The 27572-nt window shown below is 44.6% G+C and overlaps 2 protein-coding genes across 2 annotated transcripts; both read right to left on the reverse strand.

Moving 5' to 3' along the window:
• Window positions 1-2626: 2626 nt before the first annotated feature.
• Window positions 2627-17683, reverse strand: LOC139465444 (uncharacterized). Its single transcript, XM_071247159.1, has 7 exons — window positions 17433-17683; window positions 14355-14552; window positions 13644-13769; window positions 12239-12280; window positions 6852-6881; window positions 5993-6074; window positions 2627-3938 (listed from the first exon to the last, which is right to left on the reverse strand). Exons 1-7 carry the CDS (start codon window positions 17506-17508, stop codon window positions 3470-3472), a joined length of 1023 nt encoding a protein of 340 aa, XP_071103260.1. The 5' UTR covers window positions 17509-17683; the 3' UTR covers window positions 2627-3469.
• Window positions 17684-20829: 3146 nt separating this feature from the next.
• LOC139465446 (uncharacterized) lies at window positions 20830-27491 on the reverse strand. Its single transcript, XM_071247160.1, has 9 exons — window positions 27410-27491; window positions 26929-27002; window positions 25455-25650; window positions 24836-24942; window positions 24375-24570; window positions 24070-24156; window positions 23830-23919; window positions 21843-21921; window positions 20830-21401 (listed from the first exon to the last, which is right to left on the reverse strand). Exons 1-9 carry the CDS (start codon window positions 27474-27476, stop codon window positions 21059-21061), a joined length of 1239 nt encoding a protein of 412 aa, XP_071103261.1. The 5' UTR covers window positions 27477-27491; the 3' UTR covers window positions 20830-21058.
• Between the last annotated feature and the right edge of the window lie 81 nt (window positions 27492-27572).

Here is a 27572-nt window from a genome sequence, read left to right on the forward strand (position 1 = left end):
GATATCATGCACATCGATCTAATCAATTGGGATACGATGACATAAGCACAACAAGCAAGGGTTGCTGAAGACTAATTCCTTACTTGGATTTTCACAAGTCTCGTTTGAGGTGAGGTGAGGAAAAATGAGGTTTTGAGTTTTGCGTTCCAGATTATTGCAATTATACCGCGATGTGCAGGTGCGTGCGTGTCGTGTGCGTGTGTGTGTGCATGTGCGTGTGTGTCGTGTGCGTGTGTGGGTGTGTGTATATGATAATAACGAATAAGCAATTTTTATTAAGAAATATATATTGTTCGTACGTCATGCTCGGCTCTTCCGACTCAAAGCATGATATGGCCGGTCTCTAATGTCACCAGTGTCTGATCATACCATGCGACTGATTACATTCAGTACGGTACAGGGCAATCTCGTTAATAGGAGGTTCCGGGGCCATGCACATATATTTTAAATATGTCAAGTCATCCATATTTCGAGACAAGCAGAGTGTAGCTAGTCCAGAAACACCCATTGTGCCGGGTGTGCGTCGAAAGTGACGTATTTATTTGGCGATAGTGGCGTTTGAGTTACTTAGTTGTCAGTGTATGTTGCGTGTGTCCTGTGTAACCTGCTCATCAAAAATGGAGTGGGCATACTGCTATCATTTTACGGTAAACGGCCTAACCGGCCACGAGGCCGCGACAATGACGTTGATAAGCGTAAACATGAACAACACATTTTGATTTTCATACGTTTATCACGAGACTGTATTCCTGAAATGACATAAATATTGATAGACTACTTCCACATTCCTGGGGAAACCCCTGGGAATTTTCTTCCTCGAATAAATACAGAAGCGTTGTTTCTGATCACACTTTAATCTTGAACTCAGCGTCTCAGCATACACTGGGAAATTTACAGCAGCGTGAGTTTGCCAGCATGCCCGTACACAATATCCCAGCTTCTACCCATCCTAGTGAACAATACGAAGAAATGCACATCCAAACTATCCTCTCGATTCTTTGTTATAGTGACAGTGACATCTATAGCAATCTATGATTGTACCTCAGTGTCTGTTTGACGCGTGCACCTTTGTAATCACCTTTCGATGATCGGCTCAATGACCATTGATGACTAATACTTGTAATCGCCACTGTACATAAAAAAAACCCGTCTCTTGTCGATCTTGGCCGCTGTAACGCCATGTACTGTATCAAAATGTATTACGATATACTTACACTGTGACTGACTTAATTACTGGGGTACCTCTTAACGGGCCTTTCACATCCAATGAAAATGTTACTTGGGTGTATTGTGTTCTAAATAGTGTAATCAAACTAAAATAAGGTTTATTAAAGAGCAATTTGAGCATACATACGTTCATGTCCTTTCCAGAAACTATACTCTTCCAAAAAAAGAAACGCAATACGGATATCTTTGGCCATAAATATAAAATTAGCGGACCAAGGGGTGCAAAATGAACAGGTTTAATGTGTTATAGTGTCAGTGAAACATTTTCCGGATCAAAATGATCACAATAACATCTTGCAAACCATTAGTCGGGAAACACGTACGATTCGGAAAAACGCACCCAGTGCATTAACCAAAGGGTCATAGAGCTGTGCGTGCAGCAGCACTATGAACGGTATTAAAGTACAGGGTTTGTGATTGCCTGGCATCTACGTCAATCGAACAGTGACAGTTCAACAACATGCCAAGATTAACAGAAGTGCAGAGAAACAACGCCGCTTGCCGCTTGCAGCCAGGGTTTTCAATGGGATCGGTTTCAACAGCATGGGCCAACACGTGATCGGCCATGGTCGGGACGACGAAGAGTAACCACCGCCTAAGATCGCAACAAACGACTGCGCCACCTACGCGAATGTACGACCACAACCACCTCAACCACATCCCAAATACCCGGACTGCGCAGAATCTCCGACCAGACCGTACGAAACCGTTTAAGAGCAGTAGGAGTACGAGCAAGACGTCCTGTTCGACGCGCCATATTGAGTCGACAACATCGTCAACAACGACTGCCTCGGTGTCGTCAACACAGGGTATGGCCTCAACTGTGATGGAGATATGTCTGGTTCAGCGACGAATCAAGATTTCTCCTCCGTCGAGCTCGGGTCTACTTACGTCGGGGAGAACGTTACGCCGGAAACTGCGTACAGTGGTGGGGGTAGTGTTATGATGTGGGCGGCTATCTCTCATCATGGCAGAACATGTTTGGTCCATATCCAGGGCAACCGTATGGCTCAACGATACATCAACGATATTTTCCTACCACACGTCCTCCCAATTGCAGCCAACAGCAACGGTGTATTTCAGCAGGACAACGCTCGACCGCATACAGCACGGATCACAAGAGCCTGTCTTCGCAACAACAACGTTGATGTTCTCCCCTGGCCGTCAAGATCACCGGATTTGAACCCGATAGAGCACTAGTCATGTGTATCGTCCATTTCTGGTGTCGCCGCCTTATATTGATGGAATATTGCTAGAAGCGGCTTAAAATCCTACTTCACTCACTCACTCACTCACTGTGTTATCTCATACAACGTGCAGCAGGGGAATTGAACGTCTTTTAAAACATGAAAGCATCATTGATAATAAAAATTTATTGTTTTGAAAGGTTATCATGTACATAAATAATTTTGTGTCACAAAACAGTTGTTAACAGAGCACATAAAGAGCTTAACTAAAATAAACAGAAAATAAAGCATTGAAATGCAGAAGTTGCATAAACTGTGCATAAGAAATAAAATTTACATTTTTAAACATGCATTATTCAGAGTCATATTGAGTAAGCAGTACTCACGACATAAGGACACTGGATTAAAGTAATTAATTTCAATATGAATCATGTTGACATAAAAAGCCATACAGCTAATCGTGACTTGTGTGTTCAACATATCTTATATACATTGTGTCCTAATATATGTGCCCCGGTCGTTTCGTAGAAGCTGTGTCCGCGATTCAAACTCATCCTTACATTATTCTGCCGGAATAACCCTTTCTCCATATTGGGTGCAGCTGTTCTCGTTCGGAATACAAATAGTCATTGAAGGGAAATAACTCTTGTTTCACTTAACCGGCAACAAGTGGTTTGTGTTTCCGTTACAGTTGTTTTCAGTGAAAGTAGAGTCTGCCAGGCTACAATGTACACGACAAAAGATGTTTCCCGATATACATAACGTTGTTGTAGAAACATAACCCTGCCTGGCGATCGGTATCAAGGTGATAAACGAGGACTGGTCGGTTCAGTCAGTGTACTGATTGATGTATACGTGTTATCCTAACGCATAGGATCTCAATAGCTTTGCATTATTAAACCGACATCAATTCGTACAAGCAGAAACACACATGGGCATTCGTGTCGCTATAAGTGCAATAATCTTGTACGTGACGTGAAACCCATTTCACCAATCTGTTGCAGAAACCATACTTGCCTTTTCCTCCGTAAGGCTTAGGTTGGTCACATAGCTCCCTAGAGGTAGGTACTGCCTACATACGATTCATAGACAGGGTTTTCCAGAACAGAATCGTCTGTATTGTGTGACATTGAACCTGTAGTTACGTTAGTTGACGGTCCAAAGAAAATGATTGTGCTAGTGACGTCGCCATCAGTAGTCGGGGGGTTCAAAAGGGGGGTGTAGGTTTCTGACTCGGGCGTCATGGGACAATCGTTTTGCCTTCTGTCTGAACTGAAGCTGTATTGCTCGTACACGACGTCGTCAATGTCGCCCATGTCAGGATGGGACGGTGTTCCGTTGTACAAAAGCAGCGTTCCCTGATTATTCTCTGCCCCCTCGTCAACCTCCGACAACTTCCGGACCTGTGGGGTAAGGCGCCTGTTGAAGTGGGGTCTGATGCGGGAGTGTTGAACGCCGTAGATGAGTGGGAGACTTGGGGGTGGAGGGTGATATTGCACCAACATCGACGCCATGGGCTTTTTCCTGCAACAATGTGGGTTATCTTAATTCCAGAGATATTTACATGTTTACAATTACGTGTGTACATACGATGTACATATAGATATGGTAGGATATTTCATGTTGTTTAGTTGTTTTCTTTTTTGTTTACCGCCGCACTCAGCTATGTTCCAGCTATATGACGGCTGCCTGTAGTTAAGAACAAAAATCTGGTGATGGATATTGTGAGCAGCGACCAACTTCCTTGGAGTACGATGACACGCAACCAACCAAAACATCAACCCGACATCCCGATTCATTTAGTCGCCACGTACGACCAGCATGGGAAACCGGAATGCGTGTGGGGGTGTCAGATCTTCTTACATGTACATGTAGGCTATGCATCACAACTGGTTGCCATTTAACGTATGCATATCAGTTATAACGTGTATGGCGTGTCAGTTCAGTGCAGAAGTGATGTGGATCGTAGACTTTTACCAACACGATGCAACCACGAGCACTATGATAGTGCTCACAGACCAAGGATCACTATGATAGTGCTCACAGACCAAAGATCAGTATGACAGTACTCACAGACCAAGGATCACTATGATATTGCTCACAGACTAAGGATCACCATGATAGTGCTCACAGACCAAGGATCACTATAATAGTACTCACAGACCAAGGATCACACTGATATTGCCCACAGACCAAGGATCACTATGATATTGCTCCCAGACCAAGGGTCACTTTGATACTGCTAACAGACCAAGGATCACTATGATAGTACTCACAGACCAAGGATCACACTGATAGTCCTCACAGACCAAGGATCACACTGATATTGCTCACAGACCAAGGGTCACTATGATAGTGCTCTCAGACCAAGGGTCACTTTGATACTGCTCACAGACCAAGGATCACTATGATATTTCTCACAGACCAAGGATCACACTGATAGTCCTCACAGACCAAGGATCACACTGATAGTCCTCACAGACCAAGGGTCACACTGATAGTACTCACAGACCAAGGGTCACTATGATAGTGCTCTCAGACGAAGGATCACACTGATATTGCTCACAGACGAAGGATCACACTGATATTGCCCACAGACCAAGGATCACTATGATATTGCTCACAGACCAAGGATCACTATGATAGTCCTCACAGACCAAGGATCACGCTGATAGTGCTCACAGACCAAGGATCACACTGATAGTCCTCACAGACCAAGGATCACTATGATAGTGCTCACAGACCAAGGGTCACTTTGATACTGCTCACAGACCAAGGATCACTATGATATTTCTCACAGACCAAGGATCACACTGATAGTCCTCACAGACCAAGGATCACACTGATAGTCCTCACAGACCAAGGGTCACACTGATAGTACTCACAGACCAAGGGTCACTATGATAGTGCTCACAGACGAAGGATCACACTGATATTGCTTACAGACCAAGGATCACTATGATATTGCTCACAGACCAAGGATCACTATGATAGTACTCACAGGTCAAGGATTACTATGGGAGTGCTCATAGACCAAGACAAACTAGGGGATAGTGCTCACAGATCAAGGATCACTATGATATTGTTCACAGACCAAGGATTACAATTAAAGTACTCACAGACCAAGGATCACAATGACAGTGCTCACATACCAAGGATCACTATGATCGTACTCACAGACCAAGGATCACTATCATAACGTCACAGACCAAGAATCACAATCGATATGGGATGTAACGCATGGCCACTAGATCCTGAAACGACTAAGGTAGGCTACTCTGCATATCGACACGTAGACAAGCCTATGGTCAACATTGTCTTCGTGTAATTTCTTCCCATATTGATCCCAGAAAAATAACAAGTTGTTTAATTAGACATATCAAGTTGTCAAGGGAAGTCAATAGACTTATGCCGTAACTCTATCAATGTATATCTAAGCGTATCATATATATCTCTAACACTATACATATGGCGTGTCCTGTTGTTACAAGTAAGGTTAAGCAGAGCAACAATTTATAATGTCCATTGAATTATATATCTATTTATCACATTGATTCTCCTCATGGAAGCGTTCTCACCTTAATTTGACCACTGCGACTCCGACAACGATGACAACGACGACACACGCGACGTAAATGATGACGATGACGTGAGTCGGGGCTGGAAAATAAACACATTGTTACATTGTGAATAATAGTGTGCGTGGGGGTGGGGGAGTGGGGTGGGGTGGGGTAGAGTGACATTTTACATGATACACACTTTGGTATTGTGCTGACAAACTAAGACTCATAATCAGGATGGATCTCGGATTCGAACCCACGATTATAGGATTGCGAACTTACCCGACTTAGTCGCCTGGCCCCGGTTCATCCCCAGGAATATTGAAGTCTTTGAGGAAGTGTGTATAATAAATAAGTGACCCGTGAAGATCTGGGGTAGAATAGGTCTTCAGCAACCCATGCTTACTGTAAAAGGCGACTCTGCTTGTCGTAAGAGGCGACTTACGGGATCGGGTTGTCAGGCTCGCTGACTTGGTTGATGCATGTCATCGCATCCCAATTGCGTGGATCGATGTGCATGACGTCAGTCACTGGATTGTTTGTTCCAGACTCGATTATTTACAGACCGCCGTCATAGAGCTAGAATATTGCTGAGCGCGGCGTTAAACAACAACAACAACAACAACAAAAATAAGTTGCTTGATCATAGAAAACATAGTACGAACACCGTTAAACAGAGTTAATATGAATATTCTTCAGACATTATACTCTATTAAATTTTCAATACCGCAGACGCCTTCATAAGTGGCGACCATGGCTTACTTGTTACTTGAGTACTACGGTATACAGTGTCCCTATGCTTTGTGGAATAATGATTGTCTGAACTGTGTCTTCTTATTCATTAAGTTATCGTGTTGTTGGGTTACATACAACTTACTTAATGAGTCCTGTCCGCTTGTGCTAGAAGCTGTAGAAAAGTGAAATGGGACAAGTTTAAACTGCATTTAGACACATACATGTACTTGTATGTTGGTGAAAATATAACTGAGTTCGGAAGCAGACAAACAAAAGCAGCTGATACTACAGTACAGCATATGTTGATAATTGCATTAAATCATCCTTTAAAAGGTTTGGCTTACAGTCATTTTGAAATCTTTACCATGAAGTTTCATGTTCCTTTCAGTATTCTCAAGGAAATATCCCAATGACTATTATCAAGCAATGTTGACGAGTAAATTGAGGTGCAAGCTACACATCCAAGCACGTGTGCTGCACACGCCAGAGATGCTGAAATGGCATAGACCTAGGCCATAGACCAAAAAGTCACGTATAATTCAAATTTAGGCAGAAGCGACCACACTGCGCCTGCTATTGCGGAATGAGTGTAAAAAGCCACTTCGACAGGCGGGGAGACTTCAAAGAGTTATCTCCCTTTAAACAGCAAGTGCATCACCGCATGCCATGCATTCAAATTTATCGAGGTGATAAACAGCTGCTGTTCTGTCTGTTGGGAGGGATGAGTGGAATGGATACGGCCGGAAAGTGAGAGAATGAATGGGAATGCAGATTGTGGATAGAAATGCTGACTGAGGGGATGGATGCTGATGCAGATTGAGGGGTGGATAGGGATGCACATTGATGGGGTGGATGGGGATGCAGTGGATTAGGATGCAGATTGAAGGGGTGGATGAGGATGCAGATTGAGGAGGTGGATGGGGATGCAGGTTGAGGGGGTGGATGTGGATGCAGATTGAGGGGGTGGATGTGGATGCAGATTGAGGGGGTGAATGGGGATGCAGATTGAGGGGTGGATGGGGATGCACTGGATGTGGATGCAGATTGAGGGGGTGGATGGGGATGCAGTTTGAGTGGTTGGATGGGGATGCAGGTTGAGGGGGTGGATAGGGATGCACTGGATGGGGATGCAGATTGAGGGGGTGGATGGGGATGCACTGGATGGGGATGCAGATTGAGGGGGTGGATGTGGATGCAGATTGAGGGGTGGATGTGGATGCAGATTGAGGGGGTGGATGGGGATGCAGATTGAGTGGTTGGATGGGGATGCAGATTGAGGGGTGGATGGGGATGCACTGGATGGGGATGCAGATTGAGGGGGTGGATGTGGATGCAGATTGAGTGGTTGGATGGGGATGCAGATTGAGGGGTGGATGGGGATGCACTGGATGGGGATGCAGATTGAGGGGGTGGATGGGGATGCAGATTGAGGGGTGGATGGGGATGCACTGGATGGGGATGCAGATTGAGGGGGTGGATGGGGATGCAGGTTGAGGGGGTGGATGGGGATGCAGATTGAGGGGTGGATGGGGATGCAGGTTGAGGGCGTGGATGGGCATGCAGGTTGAGTTCGTGGATGAGGATGCAGGTTTGAGGGAGGGGTGGGGATGCAGTTTGAGTGGTTGGATGGGGATGCAGATTGAGTGGTTGTATGGGGATGCAGATTGAGGGGTGGATGTGGATGCAGATTGAGGGGGTGAATGGGGATGCAGATTGAGGGGTGGATGGGGATGCACTGGATGGGGATGCAGATTGAGGGGGTGGATGGGGATGCAGATTGAGGGGGTGGATGGGGATGCGGGTTGAGGGGGTGGATGGGGGTGCAGGTTGAGGGCGTGGATGGGGATGCAGATTGAGGGGGTGGATGGGGATGCAGGTTGAGGGGGTGGATGGGGGTGCAGGTTGAGGGCGTGGATGGGGATGCAGATTGAGGGGGTGGATGGGGATGCAGGTTGAGGGAGTGGATGGGGATGCAGGTTGAGTTCGTGGATGAGGATGCAGGTTTGAGGGAGGGGTGGGGATGCAGATTGAGGGGATGGATGGGGATGCAGATTGAGGGGATGGATGGGGATGCAGGTTGAGGGGGTGGATGGGGATGCAGGTTGAGGGCGTGGATGGGCATGCAGATTGAGAGTATGGATGGGGATGCAGGTTGAAGGGGTGGGTGGGGATGCAGATTGAGTTCGTGGATGAGGATGCAGGTTTGAGGGAGGGGTGGGCATGCAGATTGAGGGGGTGGATGGGGATGCAGGTTGAGGGGGTGGATGGGGATGCAGGTTGAGGGTATGGATGGGGATGCAGATTGAGGGGATGGATGGGAATGCAGATTGAGGGTATGGATGGGGATGCAGGTTGAAGGGGTGGATGGGGATGCAGGTTGAGGGGTGGATGGAGATGCAGATTGCGGGGTCGATATGGATGCAGATTGAGGGGTAGGATTGGGATGCAGATTGAGGGGTAGGATGGGGATGCAGATTGAGGGGTGAATGGGGATGCAGATTGAGGGGTGGATGGGGATGCAGGTTGAGGGGTAGGTGGAGATGCAGGTTTAGATGGTGGAGGGGGATGCAGTGGATGGGGGATGAAGATTGAATAGGTGGAGAGGGATGCAGATTGAGAGGTGAATGGGGATGCAGATTGAGGGGGTGGATTGGGATGCAGATTGAGGGGGTGGATGGATATGCAGATTGAGGGGTTGATGGATATGCAGATTGAGGGGGTGAATGGGGATGCAGATTGAGGGGGTGGATTGGGATGCAGATTGAGGGGTGGATGGATATGCAGATTGAGGGGGTGGATTGGGATGCAGATTGAGGGGGTGGATTGGGATGCAGATTGAGGGGTGGATGTGGATGCAGATTGAGGGGGTGGATGGGGATGCACTGGATGGGGATGCAGATTGAGGGGGTGGATGGGGATGCACTGGATGGGGATGCAGATTGAGGGGGTGGATGGGGATGCAGATTAAGGGGATGGATGGGGATGCAGATTGAGGGGGTGGATTGGGATGCAGATTGAGGGGGTGGATGGGGATGCAGATTGAGGGGATGGATGGGGATGCAGATTGAGGGGGTGGATGGATATGCAGATTGAGGGGGTGGATGGATATGCAGATTGAGGGGGTGGATGGGGATGCAGATTGAGGGGATGGATGGGGATGCAGATTGAGGGGGTGAATGGATATGCAGATTGAGGGGGTGAATGGGGATGCAGATTGAGGGGTGGATGTGGATGCAGATTGAGGGGGTGGATGGGGATGCACTGGATGGGGATGCAGATTGAGGGGGTGGATGGGGATGCACTGGATGGGGATGCAGATTGAGGGGGTGGATGGGGATGCAGATTAAGGGGATGGATGGGGATGCAGATTGAGGGGCTGGATGGGGATGCAGATTGAGGGGGTGGATGGGGATGCAGATTGAGGGGATAGATGGGGATGCAGATTGAGGGGGTGGATGGATATGCAGATTGAGGGATGGATGGATCTGCAGATTGAGGGGTGGATGGTTATGCAGATTGAGGGGGTGAATGGGGATGCAGATTGAGTAGTGGATGGGGATGCAGATTGAGGGGGTGGATGGGGATGCAGATTGAGGGGGTGGATGGGGATGCAGATTGAGGGGGTGGATGGATATGCAGATTGAGGGGGTGGATGGGGATGCAGATTGAGGGGGTGGATGTGGATGCAGATTGAGGGGGTGGATGTGGATGCAGATTGAGGGGGTGGATGGGGATGCACTGGATGGGGATGCAGACTGAGGGGGTGGATGGGGATGCACTGGATGGGGATGCAGTTTGACGGGGTGGATGGGGATGCAGATTGAGAGGTGGATGGAGATGCAGATTGCGGGGTTGATATGGATGCAGATTGAGGGGTGGATGTGGATGCAGATTGAGGGGTGGATGTGAATGCAGATTGAGGGGGTGAATGGGGATGCAGATTGAGGGGTGGATGGGGATGCACTGGATGGGGATGCAGATTGAGGGTCTGGATGGGGATGCAATTTGAGTGGTTGGATAGGGATGCAGATTGAGGGGGTGAATGGGGATGCATTGGATGGGGATGCAGATTGAGGTGGTAGATGGGGATGCAGATTGAGGGGTTGATGGGGATGCAGATTGATGGGGTGGATGGGGATGCAGATTCAGTGGGTGGATGGGGATGCAGATTGAGGGGGTGGTTTGGGATGCAGAGTCAATAGGTTGCTGCCTGGTGTGGGTTTAGACGGGTATGGAAGAAGAGCGGATGGATACGGGATACTTGGATAGATGAGAAGCTGGGTATGGGATATAGGAGAAGTGGGTGTGGGATATAGGGGAAGGAGGTGTGGGATATATAGAAAGGAGGTCTGAAATGGATGGGAAGGAGGTATGAAATATTGGGGAATCAGGGTGTGGGATATAGGGGATGCAGCGTGTGGGATATAGGGGAAGGGGGTGTGGGATATAGGGGAAGCAGGGTGTGGGCTATAGGGGAAGGGGTGTGAGATATTGGGGAATGGGGTGTAGGATATAGGGGAAGGGGGTGTAGGATATAGGGGAAAGTGGTCTGGGATATAGGGTAATGGGGTGTGGGATATAGGGGAAGGGGGTGTAGGATATAGGGGAAGGTGGTGTTGGATATAGGGAAAGGTGGTGTGGGATATAGGGGAATGGGGTGTGGGATATAGGGGAAGGAGGCGTGGGATATAGGGGAAGGTGGTGTTGGATATAGGGGATGTAGGGTGTAGGATATAGGGGAAGGAGGTTTTGGGATATAGGGGAAGGTGATGTGGGGTACAGGGGATGTAGGGTGTAGGATATAGGGGAAGGAGGTTGTGGGATATAGGGGAAGGTGATGTAGGATATAGGGGATGTAGGGTGTAGGATATAGGGGAAGGTGATGTAGGATATAGGGGATGTAGGGTGTAGGATATAGGGGAAGGTGATGTGGGATATAGGGGAAGGTGATGTGGGATATAGGGGATGTAGGGTGTAGGATATAGGGGAAGGTGATGTGGGATATAGGGGATGTAGGGTGTAGGATATAGGGGAAGGTGATGTGGGATATAGGGGATGTAGGGTGTAGGATATAGGGAAGGGGGTGTGGGATATAGGGGAAGGTGATGTGAGATATAGGGGATGTAGGTTGTGGGATATAGGGGAAGGAGGTTGTGGGATATAGGGGAAGGTGGTGTGGGATATAGGGGATGTAGGGTGTGGGATATAGGGGAAGGTGGTGTGGGATATAGGGGATGTAGGGTGTAGGATGTAGGGGAAGGGGGACGTGGGATATAGGGGAAGGTGATGTGGGATATAGGGGATGTAGGGTGTGGGATATAGGGGATGCAGGGTGTATGGTGACTGGGTACTCGGGCTGTGGGGAAGAGGATGATAACAAAAATAATCTACCGCCAAATAAATCAACGAAAACACAATGAAAGTACAAACTATAGCATAAGGTTTACTTTCTTGTATTCGTTTTAACTGTTTTGCTGATTTCAACAACGCCTGCTGTACTACCTGATCACAATATACTGAATTACTCACAGAAATTTGCAGGCGATGTAGCGCTGGTCGTCATGTCGCTCCCTGTATGGAATAACGAACACAGGGGTAGATTTAAACATACTTCTGTTACATTCATGTATGAGTAAATTTGAATGAGGCAGGTTAAGACCCAAGAAGGCTGATGACAACTTTTATCAAACACAGGAATAAACATAAACATATTATTTTCCCTGCATGTGTGTGTATTCAAATGAGGCAAAGAAGGAGTCAATTAGGCTGATGACAACTATTGTCAACCATGTGCCTGTCTTGTAATCTACTTCCATTCAGGTACTACGATATGTATATAGAACTACATCCATCACGGCATACGTATGGTTACTCTAGAGACATGCCCGACGCAGCATTAATTAGCAAAAATCAGTCGACTATATACATGGGCCAAAGGCAACATTAATTATCACTAGCCTGTTCCCGATCGTTCCTGACAATACAACTACTTCGGGAAAAACATTAAATTGTATGCAATAGTCTTACAAACGGTGCACACTCATTGACCGGTGTAATTGGTGCACAGAAAGTCGACAAAATAAAGCATTTCACAGCAAGCAGTTCACGTGTTACGAAAGGGACATAACTCTTCCGGTCAATGGGGCTCTGCCAGGTTTGGGTCTGAATCGGTCAAATTTGATGAAATAACACGACCAATGCCTATTCTGTGAAGTGGCTTTTGAAAAATAACATTTTTCATCTTTCCATTTGTTTCATTTGCATTCCTTATTGACGGAATACTCACCTTTCAGAAATGAGATAATATTTGCTCCTGGATTTTAAGATAGGTTGATTGTCTTAAGGCGGTTTGATTAATCATCACTTAAACCTCTTTATATATTTTTTTGTTAAAAACTATTTAATGTGTGTCGGGAATGAACAGACGGTTTATCGTCAACGAAAGTCCACCTAAAACACAAACATGACCAAAGCGTGGGCGAATATTGTTTCAGTTTCAATTATGTCGGAAATTTGCGTCATCTGTTCCGTGTTTGAAATCGTTGACTCACCATACGATTTTTAAAAATTATCTCTTGAATTTTGCAATATGAAAATCTACTTTATGTTGAATTGACAACAACGTATAACAAGTAGTCCGGTTCATTATTGCATTAATTGAAACATAGTTAACCCCACCAGCGTAATAACAATAACTTAAAAGACGCCATGTACCCGTTAACGATAGATTATGTGTTTGTGTATTTTTTCGTGGTAAAACAGTAGTAAAACGCCGCTTTCAGCAATATTCCAGCAACATCACTGCGGTCGACACCAGGCATGGGCTTCGCATATTGCACCCATGTGGGTAATCGAAACAGGGTCTTCGGCGTGACGAGAGAACGCCTCAACCACTAGGCTATCCCACCGCCCCAGAAGTTTCAGAAACACTTACCATTGACGACCGTGCTCTGGAAGCATATGTAGTGATGCAGCTCGTCACAGGAGGATGTGTTTATACGGGCAGCGCCTGTCGTGTTGGGGTACAGGACCCTGCAGCTGCCTGCAGATGTATTTTGTTCTTCAATGGTGTAAAGGGAGCATTGCAGTATAGTTAAAGTACTTTCAGTTTCTAACACTTGATTGTGACGGACATTTATTCACTCGATAACATTAGTTACTGAGAGGTGCTTATTTATCATAGGACCCATGAAGATTCGGGGTAGAATTAATCTTCAGCAACCCATGCTTATCGTAAGAGGCGACTAACGGGATCGGGTGGTCAGGCTCGCTGACTTGGTGGATGCATGTCATCGTGTCCCAGTTGCATGGATGGATCGGTGCTCATGAATCAGATATTATCTGTGTTATCTGGTCCAGACTCGATTATCGACAGACCGCCGTAACAGGCAGGAATATTGCTGACTGCGGTATTAAACAACAAACAAATACTGGAGTAGAATATTTAGCAAAGTGTTGCCAGTATTTAACTCAAAAGTACTCACTTTATCTCTCTTTAGTATCTAATCCAAGGCAACACGTGTATTTCCAGACACAAAAAAAACACCAACAACAAAAAACAAAAACCACAAAAACAAACAAACAAACAAAACAAACAAACACACACAAAACACACACACACAAACACATAAGGTCCCCTCTTTACCTTGGATTTTGGTGTCATTGTAGCCAAGCCATACTGCCTTGCCCAACCTATTCGTTCTATTCAAGAAGGCTGTTTGAAGTGATGACATTTTCAGGTTTGTAAGGTTTACCATACTGCCGTTCCTTGTCAGACAATCTCGCTCTGCCACTGACATATTCGCCTTGGTCGAAGACAGATCGAAGCTGGACGGTGGGATTTCTATAGATATGTAAAACGCAATCATAAGAAAGGGGTTTAATGTCACTTCCATATGATCACAACTAAATGACTTAATGATATTGATGAGTAATTATGGCCACCTTGGTTCAAGTGAATCACTGCATATATCTGTTCCTAGCATTTATTTTTCCCTGAATAAGTTTAACTTTTTGGAATCACTATTTGGTGGAGACTCATAGACACACGCTTGGGAAGAAGTAAGCTTCTGTCAATGGGTTCTGCTTTGTTGTGGAAAGGGTTTTGCCATCTTTATTTAAACATACACTGATCCTACATGGCAAGCGTTCAATAAATATCTAATCTGTCTTCAAAGCAAACTCCCGATTCCTGGATTATTAAGGTGTGGTCATTCAAACCTAATTATGGAAATATGAAATAACATTAGTTTAAATGCATGACATGGCTTGTTTCATGTTTTTCAGGAAATTGTACGATACTGTTATTTTCGAACCAGGACAAGGATTATGAACACGTGACAAGTTTACAAACTGGAGGAACAACGTCACGTGTTTACCACGTGGAGGCGCTCAAACGAATAACATCTTCTAGCATAGTCCTTCACAGAATGACTGTCCTAGATCTACGTATTTAACACAGTGAAACCCCGTTCATACAAATTGTAACGTCCTCGGGTAAAACGTCCAGATTAACACATTCCCGAGTTAACGAAACACTGGCATGTAGTCGTGACGGGCCCTTCCGTTTTCCCTGTCACTGATATCGATACAAGGTCCAATGTCAGGAGAAACTCATAGCCTCCCGTGAAGCATGACACTATTTTGTATATACAAGGCTAATGATGCTATCCGTCGTGGTTTATGAGTATAGTTAGAGACATAATGTAACCTCGAAAATGTGGACGATATAGTTTACAGATCGTCTGGATTAACCATGTTCAAGATTAACGAATACTGGAACCTAGTCATGTGACATTAATTTGTGTACAGGTCCTCAACAGCTTTCGGGCAGAAAGCAGGATAACCCGACTAACGGGATTCCCTGTACATTCAAAGTGAGTGAGTGAGTTGGGTTTAACGCCGCTTTTAACATTATTCCAGTTATATCACAGCGTGTCAGCTTGTCACGAGCACGGGTGTGGTGCTGGCAAACCTAGAAACATAATAGGGGTGAACCGGGATTTGAACCCACAATCGTAGGTTTCTGGCGTGTCCAGGGGACGCAACTCTGCACAGTGAATCGCGGCGCCTTAGACGACTGGGCCACCCGTGGCCTTCCCCCCCCCCCCCCCCCCCCCCCGTCATTGACTGAAACTGAAGCTGTTAGCAGTAGCTTTTACACTTAAGACACTGATTTTTTCTGTCCACAAACTGAACAAGATGGAAGAATGATGTTGGATGATAAATAAAATCTGTCTTTTGATATCAAATATATCAACATTCGTTGATAAAATCCTCGGAGTGTTTCCACTTTTATCAACGATTGTTGATATATTTCAAATCAAAAGACACGAGGATGAGATTCTCTATATACATGTACATGTCGGTGTCGCTTGTGTCAGTTTGAAATGTGGCTTCTCACTTCAACCGATCAACCGCCATCAATTTCAACTCATTTGAACGGGGAAAATGTATCTCTTTCCTGGTATTATGTATTCTACATATACAGTAAACTACGGTTATAACGAACTCAAAGGGACCACTAATTTTAGTTCGTTATAACCGGAGTTCGGTATGAGCTACATACAACATATGTATACATCAAACGGATGGGACCTCTCTAAAACGGTTTGTTTTATCCGTCAGTTCGTTATAAGTGTGTTCGTTACGAACGTAGTTTACTGTACTACTCGAAAGTGGCTCCCGATTCTTTCATATTACGGGGCGTTCGGGTAGCTTAGTGGTTAAAGCGTTCGCTCGTCACGCCGAAGACCCGGGTTCGATTCCCGACATGGGTACAATGTGTGAAGCCGATTTCTGGTGTCTCCCGCCGTGATATTGCTGGAATATTGCTAAATGCGACGTAAAACCATACCCACTCACTTTCATATTACTATAGTTAATCTATCATGGCATGGTAGATTAACTATAACAATATGAAAGAATCAGGTGCCACTTAACTTCAAGGCATGAACGATTAACTAAAGGACAGACAGACAGACATTCTTCATTTCCACCAATAATGGAGGAGTACATATGAATGTAAATTAACCCCTAAATGTCCTGTAATAAACCAAAGCAGATAACAAAAATTACATGCAATGCCTTTCTAAGTAGGTGATAGTGAACAGTAACGGTTATAAGATGTTTTGTTTGATGTGTAGCCTGCAAATATGTACAAACTTTGAGACAACCAACACAAATTGTATCCAAGTGCTAAAATCAACACGACACAAAGTGTTGTGAGAGAATAGGGTTGTCCTTCACTTCTTTTGAGTAGTATACATGTATGTATTTGATAAACGATGTGCAAATGTTGGTGTTAGTTAGATGACAGCATTGTGAGGCACTAACCTCTGTCGGTTAGGAGAAGCTCAGTTTAACCTGTTTGTGAAATCACATGATCATCAAATGCTGCACTCAAAATCCTATTCCAGGCTAACGGGGGTTAAGTTAGGTTACAGCCGTTTTGAATAATATTTCAGTCATATCACGCAGTCTCATAAGGAGGCAAGCGCGAAGTGATACAGATCTTAAACGTTTACTTCTTTGATGAAACAGGGCAACGTAAGTTTTGCTGAATCGCATTGTACATTGAAACAAAACAACATGCTACAATCAACAACAAAATATTACGAACACATGCATTTCTGTACTATGCGCATGATTATAACCCTTTATAACATCTGTAGTTTTCCCAATATTAACGATTCCAAAATGCGAACTGGCCATTTGTACTTACCCGTCTTTGTCATCATCACCATGGCAACCCAGAGGATAAGAACACACACAAACAGTGCGATACTCACAGAAGCCATTGTGAAGGGCCTGTGCTATTGTGAACAAATCTGAGTAATAATTTCGTGTTGGTTCAGGAGCACTTATGTCAGTTCGCTATTTCCGGCTCTTAATGGTATCCCCATATCGATATTTTCAGATCAGTTTCCTTAAGATTTGCAAGCTATTGCGTGAATCATAACGAGGTATATAGTAGTGACGTTATGTCAATGGCCACCGTATGAATTATAATGTGTGGGGTGCATACAAATCAAGGTGAAGCCTTTTTCCGGCACACAGGGAAGGATTTGTATCGAAAGCTAGCAGGTGAACCTTGTACTGCTGAGTCATGCGTGAGACTCTACCCATCTCCAGTTGAATGTGTGTACCTACAGCTAAAAATAATGTTGTTGTCAGTTACAGCTGACGGGGTTAGTGAAACGGATGTAACATGCGATTTATTGCTTGTATTTTACAATGCTTGAGCGGATGCGCGGAAAGAGTAATTGAGTGAGTGGGTTTAGCGCCACTTTAAACACTATTACAGTTTTATGACGGAGGACCGACTTCGTGGTCTGGTGGTAGAACGTCCGCACGGAGAGCGGAAGGTCCGGGGTTCGATTCTCGGCTGCGTCACACCAAAAGACGTTAAACTTGTTGTTACCCTGTCTGGCGATCGGCATTAAGGGGCTAAAACAAGGACTGTTCGGCTCGGAGTCGGTATACTGTGTCAGAGATGGGTATTCATGTTAAACTGCGGCACGGTATCTCAGTAGGTTCGGCATCATGACTAACGGGATCGGGTGGTCAGGCTCGCTGACTTGGCTGATGCATGTCATCGCACCCCAATTGCGTGGATCGATGCTCATGATATCAATCACTGGATTGTCTCGTCCAGACTCGATTATTTACAGAGCGCCGTCATATAGCTGTTACATAGCTGAGTGCGGCGGTAAACAACAAACAAACAAATATACAATCAAACATAGTCTATTTTGTTTTCAATACATGATTGCCGTTTGCGATCATTTAGCGTAACAGGGTTAATGCCCTTTCAGTTGCTTATCGTTCGATCACGCGAAGCAGTGTTTCTGTATGTTATAGCCTACGCCTGTGGCAGACGGACTGAACTGATGTTATTATTTGCTTGATGAAAGCTGTCTCTAACATGGACATGGTGTGTGGCAGCTTATATTTACACGACCAATATGAATTTACAGGACAGCCAACTATTTCCGTCAAGAGATGAAACAGTTTGTAAATTTTCAGAAACAAACATTTCCCCGTAGCTTTCTGAAGAGCAAACAATTGTCAATGGAAGACTTTAAGATTTATGTTATGCTGGTGTTAGGGTGCTTCATACTGACGTAATTTACAAGTGGAATGGGCGTGTGTAAAGACCGCATATCTTTACCGCATGGCATGATAGAAACATTTGGAAAGCGAGTAGGGTTAACGCTACTTTTAACACTATTCAAGTTATATCACGGCATGTTAGCTTAACGTGGGGCCAAAGCCCGCAGTGATGCAGGTCTCAGACGGTTACCAGTATGGTGAAACCCACAAGGGTATGGTGCAGACACACATGGAAACATAATCGGGGAAAACGTGGATTCGAACTCACACTCATAGGTTCCTGGCGTGTAAGGGCATGCTAATCTGCACAGCGAATTGCGGCGCCTTAGACGACTAGGCAACCCATGCTTGACTCCCGATAGAAACAGGAGGAAAACGAAAGTATTGTAGTTATCACTAACAGTACAAGTCGTCTGATGATCCTCGATATTTCAAAGGAAGCAGGTTGTTTTTAGGGATGTATTTTATCTGACACGTTTTGAGAGTTTGCTGAAATATTTGCAAACAAACGCACGACCTTTTTCCTGATTATGACCATTATTTTTACGGACGTCAAAAATGTTGGTTTCCAAAACTTTTATTGTAGCCAAACGAACATATTTGAGGCTGTCTGTAGTTCTTTGACTCATCTCGTCCAGTATTTCCTGCTTTAAATCTTGACACTCACGACATGAATGCCTAAATATTTCTGTTTCCGCTACATAGCAATGCTACATTTGAACTAAAATAGGTTACAGGTTATCGTACCTATAAATATTTAAACCAGGAAATATTCTCTTTGTAATTGGAATTTTAGAATTCACGAATAACAACAAAACAGGTCCGATTCTATGGCGCCTCTTTAATTCTATAATTAAGAAAAAAACATGAATACGAGTATTTTAGCACAGCGATGACGAGCATTGAGGCATGTGTACATGGATGTGGCAGGCAGTCTTGCTTTCACTTTCTGCTTCCGCAGCAAATACAGCTCGTATAATGTGGATACGGAAATATTGCTGACGTGCATGGCTAAACGTGTCTTGGCAAACCAGATGCCTCTATAATAAATACTTAGAATTATTCCAGGACTACAAGCACCCTGAGACACGAACACTGTTTTTTTAAAGTCTTATGCGGAATGTGTTTCCGTATACCTTGAAGTTATTTTTGATGAAAATAAACCTTACACAAAAACATATGGCTCACATAGAACCATGCACTTTTGCTATTCGGAGAGGGGGTGGTCGGGTAGCCTAGTGGTTAAAGCGTTCGCTCGTCACGCCCGGGTTCGATTCCACACGGGTGCAATGTGTGAAGCCCATTTCTAGTGTCCCCCGCCGTGATATTGCTGGAATGTTGCTAAAAGCGGCGTAAAACCATACTCACTCACTCACTCACTACTATTCTGCTAGAGAAGCGTGACCAGTTGAACACTTGACAACGTTTGAGCCATTTCTAAAATCAAATCACAACAATCTGCACCTCCTGTATATTCAGACATTTGACAAGTGTGGGTCAAGATCAGACTTTTTGTGTTAACTGCTTGCCTTCAGATTGTATACCCTGTCTCAAGGTATCCAAATAATACACGTACCGCTACGTGCTCAAACATCGACTTCGTGGTCAAGAGGATAGGGCGTCTGCCCAGAGAGTGGAAGGCCGGTGGATCTATTCCCGGCCGTGTCATTCCAAAAGATGGAACTACAGTAAACTACGGTTATAACGAACTCAAAGGGGCCACTAATTTTAGTTCGGTATAACCGTAGTTCGTTATAAGCATATGTACAGCATATATAAAGAAAATGGCCGGGACCAAAATAAGTTCGTCATATCCATCAGTTCGTTATAGGGGTGTTCGTTATGAACGCAGTATACTGTAATTGTACTGCCTTGTGCTCGGCAATAAGGGGTTAAAACAAGGACTGGTCGTCTAGGAGTCAGTATACTGCGTCTGAGGGGATATCCATGTTAACAATGCGTTGAGCAGCGCCCCCCCCCCCCCCCCCCACACACACACACACACACACACACACATATATATACAAATATACTTATATGTAAGTGTAATAATTCTGAACGCGATACTAAAACACATTTCACCCACCGCAGACCACTGCGTCAAACCGACATACACATGAAGGCATTGAACCAAAACCAGCCTTAGCCATCCTTCATGACCAATATGATTGAAGGATTAATTGAGCAGTAAAAATTGAAAGATTAAAAGTTTGGCCGTGTATAAACAGGAATTATTTACACGGCAACTGCATCCGTTGTTTCTTCTTCCTCAACATCGGAGTGTTCTGGAGAGACGTCAGGCGCGTGTTCGCACACACAGCCCCCAGGGATCAGCAGGGAGTGGGGGGCAGACGAGGGGTAGGAGGAGTGCATGCTGCTAGCTGCGTGGACGCCGGTTGTAGCACCCATGCTGCTGCTACGGCGATAGTTCCTAATGTTGGCGAGAGGTGGCGCCACGCTGCTTCTTGACTCATACTGAGTAGACATGCTGAAGTTCCATCTTGACAGTGATGTTTCCTCTGTTCTCGGCTCCTTGTAGGCCACCCGTCTCAGGGCACTGCTGGTCAGATGCGTGATTCTGTTACAGAAACAATGCGACATGAAGCATTTTTCATTTACCGTGTTTCTCATTGACATGAAAAATCCATGTATAGTCACGAAAGAAGGCATACAGTCGACCAATACTGCATGGCGAATTAACGATCTTACTGCATTTCTTAAAGGTAATACATGTGTCCCCAACATTTAACTCTCCCGTGTTTTGTTGTGAGCATTTTTTCAAATCTTTCTGGTGTCCCCCGCCATGATGTTACTGAAATATTGCTAAAAGCGTCGTAAAACCATACATACTCACTCATTCAAAACTTCCACGAACAGAAAGATTAGTAGCCCAACTGATAATGAATCATTTGTGGATACAAACGTTTGTGACGACCGCACATTTATGAATGTGCGCAAATAAATCTAACGACTTATTTTATTGACTGTTCTAGAGAGTGCATGCAAACCCCAACCGCACCTTCTGACAGTGCAGATTGCGACGACACATATCACTCCTGACACAACTCCGCAGATTCCAACTCCAAGAATGACAAGACCTTCGTGTGGGAAATAAAATATAACAGGTTAAACACGTACTTTAATTTGTTCTACCTGTGCTTCATTGTTGACCTCATGTCCTTGTCTGGTAGAAAAACGTTCTTTAACTAATAGTATAGTTCCAACTGTTCAATGACTAGTATCACGTTTCGTATTATTCTTTCAAATCAAAAGTAAAACCACCTGTGTATAGCAAATTTGTTTCAAATAATCATAATTAACGTTGTTCTACCAACTCTATTTAATAATGTGTACATCACTGGTTATAAGTCACTGACGATGGAGGAATTTTAGCTTCCGACACGTTGATCTATTACATACACAGCAAATAGTCTTTACAGGTCCGTTTTTCTTTAGCTCACTTATCATAATGTGCACATGAGGGACTTCACAGGGGTCTTTTTCCCATTAACCTATGCTTGTCGTGTACAGGGATCTAGTTGCCGGAGGTGACGTCATAGTCACGTGACCTGTGCATCCAAGATAGCTGCACTTCCGGTCCCGTGAGCGCGTGTGCGCCTCTAAGATGGCGGCACTTCCGGTTCCGAGAGACGTGCGCCTCCAAGATGGCGACACTTCCGGTTCCGGGAAGGTGTGCGCCTCCAAGAAGGCGGCTCGGCGCATCCAAGATGGCGGCGGCGGGGAAGGAGGGAAGGCGGGAAGGCGGGAAGGAGGAAGGCGGGAAGATGGGAAGGAGGAAGGCGGGAAGATGGGAAGGAGGAAGGCGGGAGGAGGGAGGGATGAGGAGGAGAAGGAGGAGGGAGGGAGGAGGAAGGAGGAGGGTTCTTTGTTTTGGTTTGGTGGTGGTGTTGGTGGAGGGTAGTCTTGAATGAAAGCCTTCTTTCGTGAGAGATGGTAGGCCCTGAAAAGGGCCGTTTGGAGGAAAATGATGCAAAAACGGGACCGGGAACCGGAAAACGGGAAACGGGAACGGAAACAGGATACAGAAACGTCATCCTAGCTACTTTGGCTGTTGGACTCAGTAGTAGCTGCATGGCGGCCAACGACCAAAGTAGCTACAGTTGTATCATGGCGTCTTGTGGTGTTCTGGCTTTGGCATGAACTAGTTGTCAGCACGAGTCAATGATTCTATCCACTCCGATGGTGCACTAGTCAACCATTCGACTCACTTATCCGTTGGTGACATCCCGCCCGCCTTCCCCGCCTTCCCACGTTCCCCACCTTCCCGCCGCCGCCATCTTGGAGGCGCACGCCCTCCCGGAACTGGAAGTGTCGCTATCTTGGAGGTGCACTCCTCCCGGACCCGGAAATGACGCCATCTTTGAGGCGCACAGACCCTCCCCGGAACCGGAAGTGTCGCCATTTTGGATGCACAGGTCACGTGACTATGGTGTCACTTCCGGCAATCAGATCCCTGTACACAACTTGTCTTGTACGAGGAGAGTTTATGGATCGGGTCCCACGTTTGTTTGTTTGTTGTTTAACGCCGCACTCAGCAATTTTCCATCTACATGACGTCGGTCTGTAAATGATCGAGTCTTGACCAGACAATCCAATTATTGACATCATGAGCATCGATCCACGCAATTGGGATACGATGACATGCATCAACCAAGTCAGCCAGCCTGATCCTCCGATCTCGTTAGTCGCCTCTTACGACAGGCATAGTCGGCTTTTACGACAAGCATGGGTTGCTGCAGACCTATTCTACCCCAGATCTTCACGGATCGGATCCTACGTCAACCGATGGGGTGGTTCGCTACTCATAATATCAATACCTTGATTATCCGGTCCAGGCTGGATTATGTAATAGCAGCCAACGCATAGCTGGCATATTGCCGAGTGCGGAGTAAACAACAAAGAAACAACCATATCCCCCAAATACTTCACGCTAAAGACTTATGTAAACCCATAACTCGTATGACTAGCTATATTTAATTTCTCACCTGTTATCTGCTGTGTATCAGCGAGTCCGGTTTGTTGAGTGTCTCCTTTTTTCTCTGTGTCAGGGAGATAGCTTGAGGAGAGTGTTATAACTATAACAATAAAACAAGTAAATAATTAAATTAGGCGTAAATTGTATACTAGTATCATGAGAATTAGTAAAAAATGCTACTTGTATGAATATATCAATTACCACACAACTATACACTTATGGACAATGAAAATGAAATGTAAAAAGTTACCTCCATCGCTTGTCTGCGTTGAATTGGTTGGCGAAGTCGTGTTTTCTGTGTAATCCCCGAGGACTGACGAACACAAAGACGTGTTTCCTGGAAATAAGAAATGAAGCGAATTGACAAATAATTGATAAACTTTTCATTATGTATTTGTTATTAGCACTCAATGACATGGATGGTATCTCGTCAGTTTTTGATGGTGAAGGGACATCGTTATACTTGTCTATGATAATAACAAAGTTTCGTGTGACACGATGTTTTCATTTACATTTTGTAAAGCTTTTGCGCAACTGCCTTGTTAATCGACCTACCTTTTCTGTCCAGGAACACATCCACGGCCATCACAGTGTCACCCTTCACCATGCACGTAAAATGTCCATAGTCGTTATCGGATACGTTCCTAATCTTTAACTGCCAGGATCCGTTGTCATAAGAGCTCTTGTATCTATTTCTGAGGCTTGTCTTGCCAACAGATACATATCGTCCCCTCTTAGTCATCCATATCACCTGCAAACACATATCGTTACGTCACACACGTTCAAGATAGCTATTGTGGGATTAACACGAGTGATTGAGTATGGTTTTACGCCGCTTTTAGCAATATTCCAGCAATATCACGGCGGGGGACACCAGAAATGGGCATCACACATTGCACCCATGTGGAATCGAACCCGGGATTTCGAGCGAACGCTTCAACCACTAGGCTACCCCACCGCCCTTGGAATGACACGTCTAGTCACGTCTAAGTATTTGTCCATAGGTAATTAATTACCTTGGATGGCTTGCGAGCCTTGACGACACAATGTAGTTTGGCTGTTCCACCACAGGCAACTCGAACAGAAGTGCTACCTGATATGCTTTCATTGACTGAAGCTTCACCTGTAACGAGCAGAGTATATGTGAACTGTGAAGAGGTCAACCTATTCATGATATACATGTAATACACAGACGGGTTTTCTAAGGATAACAACACACATATGGAAACCTCAGGGTGTTGTCTGACACTCTTTTTGGAGTATGGCTTTGTTTCATCAGGGTAACGGCACATGCGCCCCGTATGTCACCGTGACAGAATGGTTCCCAGCCCCACATTGTTGGTCGAAAGAGACTAGTAATGATCCTTAGCCTCTCACAACGATAACCTGCTTGTGGGTTTCTCCAACCTAGCAAACCAATACCACTTGATTAAACGATTCGTTCTAACAAATAGATGGATGCTTGATTGTAGTTTAACGCCACTCTCAGCAATATTCAAGCTACATGACGTCGGTCTGTAAATGATCGAGTCTGGATAAGACAATCCAGTCTTTGACATCATGACCATCGATCCACGCAACTGGGATGCGATGACATCTTAGACAAAAACAAAATCAACAAGAAATTGTAGCCACCTCTTTGCGTTAATTCAAACCGCTGTACGATCTTTCTACCGGCGCACTTGTATATGCAGGCATAGACCCCTGCATCCGAACGACGTGGAGATTTGATTGTCAGTTGGTTCCATTGTAAAGCATATTTCTTAGGATTCACAAATAGCCTCTTGCCGATAGATATTGGGACAGGGTTGCACCATCTTTTCCACGCTATCTTCATTGTCAGGAAAGATATAAAGTTTACATTAATGTTTTCAAATCAAAATCAATCAAAAGGCAAACAAGATATGCATAAGAGTACATAAACCCAAGTGCAAAAAGTTAAATTCAGGTGTGTATAAACTTCATAAATAGACATCGTCTCTGGTCTGTCGCTCATGTGCCGTTGCTACAATGACGTATGGAAACATGATGTTCAAACGTATATATACATAAATCATACATAAATTCTCATACATAAATTCTTTTCATGAAGATTGTGTGAATGGCCATTGTCAACGGTAGGGCAGGAATACCTACCCTTTTCGCGAACACCTGGTGTCATCACTGATTTTCAGTGGTCCATTCTTATGACTTTCACAGCTATTTTCCCTTTCAGGCAAAATGGAATGTTTCCGTGAATTATCAAGACTGGTTATTGTCTTGTATTGACGTTAAGTATTGACACGATACCCGTTGACGAGAGACTGAACACATGACCTCGAAGATGACCTCGAAGATGAACACGGTAAGCGCATGAACAACAACTTGAACAACAACAAGACTTTCCTCTACAATCACACTCCCGAGAAACCCATGGGAATTCCCTTGCATGAATACATTCACAACTGCTTCTTATGTACAATAACATACAGGGTCCGTACACTGCGGCCTTTGGAGTCTCCAGTTATTCATCACTAAAACGTCCAATTTGTATTCTTCATTAAATGACCTTTATTTCAGCGGCTATTCAACATATCTTTAATTCTAATCTTAAATGACCCCTTTAGCAATTATATCTAACTTTTAAACACCACAAGTTCAATGCAACACATTGAATAGCTTCCTTTATTGTTAACCGTGTCGTCCATTTTGACATCCTGTGGTCATGACGGACTTGCACAGTGACTAACTGTGTCAAGAAGATGTTGACGAAAAATGCTACTTTAACAGTGATATTATCTAAATATTTTTTTGCAATGTAACTAAAAACAACTTCAGGATGTTACTATAGAAGAGTTTGATCATACATGCGCTCTAGCTGTCATCTGTTTTTTTATAAACTATTTTTCGCGCAATACAACTGGTCGTTATCTGTCACATGTACACCTCGCAGGACGTTCATAAATCTCAATCTTATGAATGTTTGCTGCAAGTTCCGTCAGTACGTAATAACAAATATCGACACAGATGACTGTTAATAGTTAAACAGGTCACAGTTTGAAAATGAGTAAAATGTGCTACTTGTATGAAGAAAATTGTTGGTAAAATATCTTCGGCTAGCAATACATACCGTCTTGCACCAGGTGACGTTGCATGTCAAGGTGACGTCTTTTCCTCTGTCGTATGTGATTTGAGTTGTTGATTCTGCAACGTGTTTATTGTGACATATTATTTACCATCCCAAACTGGTTTTCACAATAAGGTTTCCACAGTAGATATCGGTTAGTTAGAACAAACCACAAACGTTTTTGTCAAAACATTATTACCTCTCTTTTCTTTTATGTAACGTCATGTTAAACTTCCCGTTTAATATGAGGCTCGCATTTTATCATTTCTATACATGTGGTACAATTTCAGGGCACTTCGCTGGGTTTCGTGTGATGTATAGTTTCATATTTTTATAAGCTGGCCTCAATCAAAACAGTGGGTGTTCATCATCTCATAATACTGGGAAACGAAAACTGCAAAAAACTTAGAAGAAAACCCACAATTCCAACATCTCACGTAACATAAACGTCCATATATCTCCGTAGCAATTATCAAAGACTTACCTAGTTCCTGATACGTGGATTGGATGGTTGATAAACAGATAACTGCAAGAATATAGCCGCCCGACATGACAAGTTACCGTCGAAAACTAAAAGGAAAGCGAAACGCTCGCTTCATCTTCTTCCTGCTTGTTTTATGCAAAGCTCTACTGTCGGGTACAACTTG

This window comes from Haliotis cracherodii, unplaced genomic scaffold (genome assembly GCF_022045235.1).
Source record: "Haliotis cracherodii isolate W230 unplaced genomic scaffold, xgHalCrac1.p SCAF_18, whole genome shotgun sequence".
Classification (NCBI taxonomy): Eukaryota; Metazoa; Mollusca; class Gastropoda; order Lepetellida; family Haliotidae; genus Haliotis; species Haliotis cracherodii.